This window comes from Austrofundulus limnaeus, unplaced genomic scaffold (assembly GCF_001266775.1).
Source record: "Austrofundulus limnaeus strain Quisiro unplaced genomic scaffold, Austrofundulus_limnaeus-1.0 Scaffold3, whole genome shotgun sequence".
In the NCBI taxonomy this organism is placed as follows: Eukaryota; Metazoa; Chordata; class Actinopteri; order Cyprinodontiformes; family Rivulidae; genus Austrofundulus; species Austrofundulus limnaeus.
In genome coordinates this window covers 7,307,803-7,310,370 of record NW_013952405.1, presented here as the reverse complement: position 1 = coordinate 7,310,370, position 2,568 = coordinate 7,307,803, and the positions used below count along the sequence as shown (strand labels likewise).

General features: G+C 36.1%; 1 protein-coding gene across 1 annotated transcript in view; it reads right to left on the bottom strand.

The window, feature by feature from the left end:
* LOC106526166 (rap guanine nucleotide exchange factor 4) overlaps positions 1–2,568 on the bottom strand; it is a 32,698-nt gene that overhangs the window by 4,659 nt on the left and 25,471 nt on the right. Inside the window, exons 14-20 of the mRNA XM_014020678.1 lie at positions 2,255–2,349; positions 1,755–1,840; positions 1,365–1,443; positions 921–1,071; positions 751–839; positions 634–661; positions 446–521 (exon numbers count right to left, since the gene is read on the bottom strand). Of these exons, the coding sequence (XP_013876132.1) occupies positions 446–521; positions 634–661; positions 751–839; positions 921–1,071; positions 1,365–1,443; positions 1,755–1,840; positions 2,255–2,349 (604 nt within the window). The remainder of the gene's footprint in view (positions 1–445; positions 522–633; positions 662–750; positions 840–920; positions 1,072–1,364; positions 1,444–1,754; positions 1,841–2,254; positions 2,350–2,568) is intronic.

The following is a 2,568-nucleotide window of genomic DNA, read 5'->3' as shown; positions in this document are numbered from 1 at the left end:
AGCAAAGACAAGCTTTATAGTTTGTCAGCGCACAATTTGTTACTTTCTGGCGGAACCAGAAATCATCATGGCCTAAAAAACTGTTACATTTTAACTTGGCACATTAGAGACGGACAAGTCATATTTAGATGAAGTCGATCTTACCGTGATCAAAATTGTTTTAATATTCAGAGTTATTGCCAATATCTTTAGGAATCATTTATTCTTTAAGGCATCTTCTTCCAGTCACTTTAAGCTCTTATTCTTTGATGACTTTGGTCATTTCCTGTACCGCTACATATTAAACCGAGGCAAAAATCAAACACTGGAGATTTTTTATTAATTTGATTTTATATTTTTACATTTAGGTTTTGAAAACAAAAACAACACAATTGTTTTCTTTTTGCACTTTTCTTTTGAAACTTAAAATCTACAAAGCGACCCATATACGGATTAAACAACTTACTGTCATCTTGATTCCTTATGGGTTGTTTCTTCTGCAGCCTTTCCTCTCCATTGCTGAATTGCCGTATCAGTGTCTTCTGTTAAATTAAACAACAGCACTGATATCAATATGATGCATAAGTCCCATGCGTATGGCAGAATGTATAGTTTGAATAATACATAGATACTGTACATCTCAAATATACACACCTTTTTATTTGATTTGACTTCATCTGAGCTACAAAAAAGTCAGAAGTGACACAATAAATGTGGTTTGTACTTAAAACATCACACTGAAATCTTAAAATTGGAGAAACTGAGACTTACTGTAATTTCACTGCTTTCTCCAGGTCAGGAATCAAGTCCTTTAGACCTCTCAGTGTCCGAGAGTCATTAGACGCACTGCCGTACAACTCCTGCAGAGACAGACAGGAAGAACCATTCAAACCAAGAACACATTTGTAGGTTACCGTGTAGCTAGGCTCGCCCGAGCTTACCTCCAGGAAAGAGATGGCAGCGGGTTCCTCCTGTAGCAGGTATGTGTGTGCGTTTGCCCAGCGCAGGGCCAGAATGAGGGCCCTCCTCTTATTGTTGAGGGTGTAATCCAGCCTCTCCTGTTCAGAGCCCGGAGGGGATGCTGCATGGTAGGTTCACGCTTTGGTCAAGGATAAATAAGAGGTTATAGATTTTTTCATGTCTGCTGGTTTAATAACAAAAGGCGCAGCGATAGCTTAGATGCTAGTTTCAGTCCTGGCGCTCAAATCTCTATAATCACATATGATGTAAACAAATATTCATTCTATATTTTATGCAGTCTGGGATGAGTTCTCCATACTAACTCCTACGTTTATCAGAACCTGAACTGTAATGAAACTCTTCCATTGCAACAATGATTACAATATCAATATAAAACATATACAAATAAAGACATTAAAGGATATTGTGTCATGAGTAGAGGACATAGTTGGCTGTTTGGCATGAAAACACAGTGCATGAGGACAAAATCATCTACTGCTGGGTCTAAAAGATGAGAAAGAAAACGGAAAGCAAGAAGAAAACAATCATAAAGGCAAGAATTGTATAAGGTTGTGACAACGCAACTGATTTTTGATGTTTTACCTACTTCAGAAAACACAGCCTGTAAAGTTATCAATGTAAACTGGTACTTTAAAAACACTGTATTATAAATAAGAGACCTGTGGAAGACTGCAGTTGTGACCTATTAGGTAGTAAATAAATACAATCCAATCATAGCCTTGTCATTAGTCAATACAAAATTTAAAATAAAACTAACAAGCACTTAATATATATTTTTTATATTTTCTAGTCACCTGGTTCGTTGTGATGAATGTCCAGTCTCATGGTCTCCAGGAAGTGATCAAGAATCTTCTCTGGTGTCCCTGATATCACAGTGTATCTGCAAAAGAAAAAAACAAAGTGGCACATTACAAACTGTTAAACAAATTATCTTTTTTAAAACAAGAAATAAAAGCCAATCATTAAAAAGGAAGATTTTTTTAAAAGAAACATATTTAAAAGAAAATATATGAACATGATAGCTTTAAAATGGCACAACTGTATGAGCTTTTTAAAAAAATAAATAGGACACTAAATAAAACGAACTAAAAGCACTGTATATTAAATTAAATTGAATCAAGTAAAAAATAAATTGACTAAAATGCTTTAGCTAAAATATCCAAAAACACAAACTTTTATGATGATGAACACAAACAGATGCTATGTGTAAAAGTGTTTTAACAGTGAATGTGGGAGGCACTGTCTTCTACTTGAACAAGCGGAAGAATCATAAATATTAAACACTATCACATACTTGATACTTCCCAGTGTGGATGCTCGAGGACTCTTCTCTAAAACCAACACAACTTGTTCATGCTCTTTCAGACGCACGGTGTTGGCTTCCACGTCCTAAAAACACAAGCAGATCCAGTTCAGCATTAAAGGGAATGCTGATGATGCAGTATCAGTTTTCTGTCACTAGGGGGAGACAAACATCTCAACCAGTCTGCAACCTCACTTTGCAGGTAGATGCGTCAGGCAGCTTTTAACAATATAACAGTTAAAATCAGTGGAGATCTAAAGCCTGTGTGTGTGTGTGTGTGTGTGTGTGTGTGTGTGTGTGTGTGT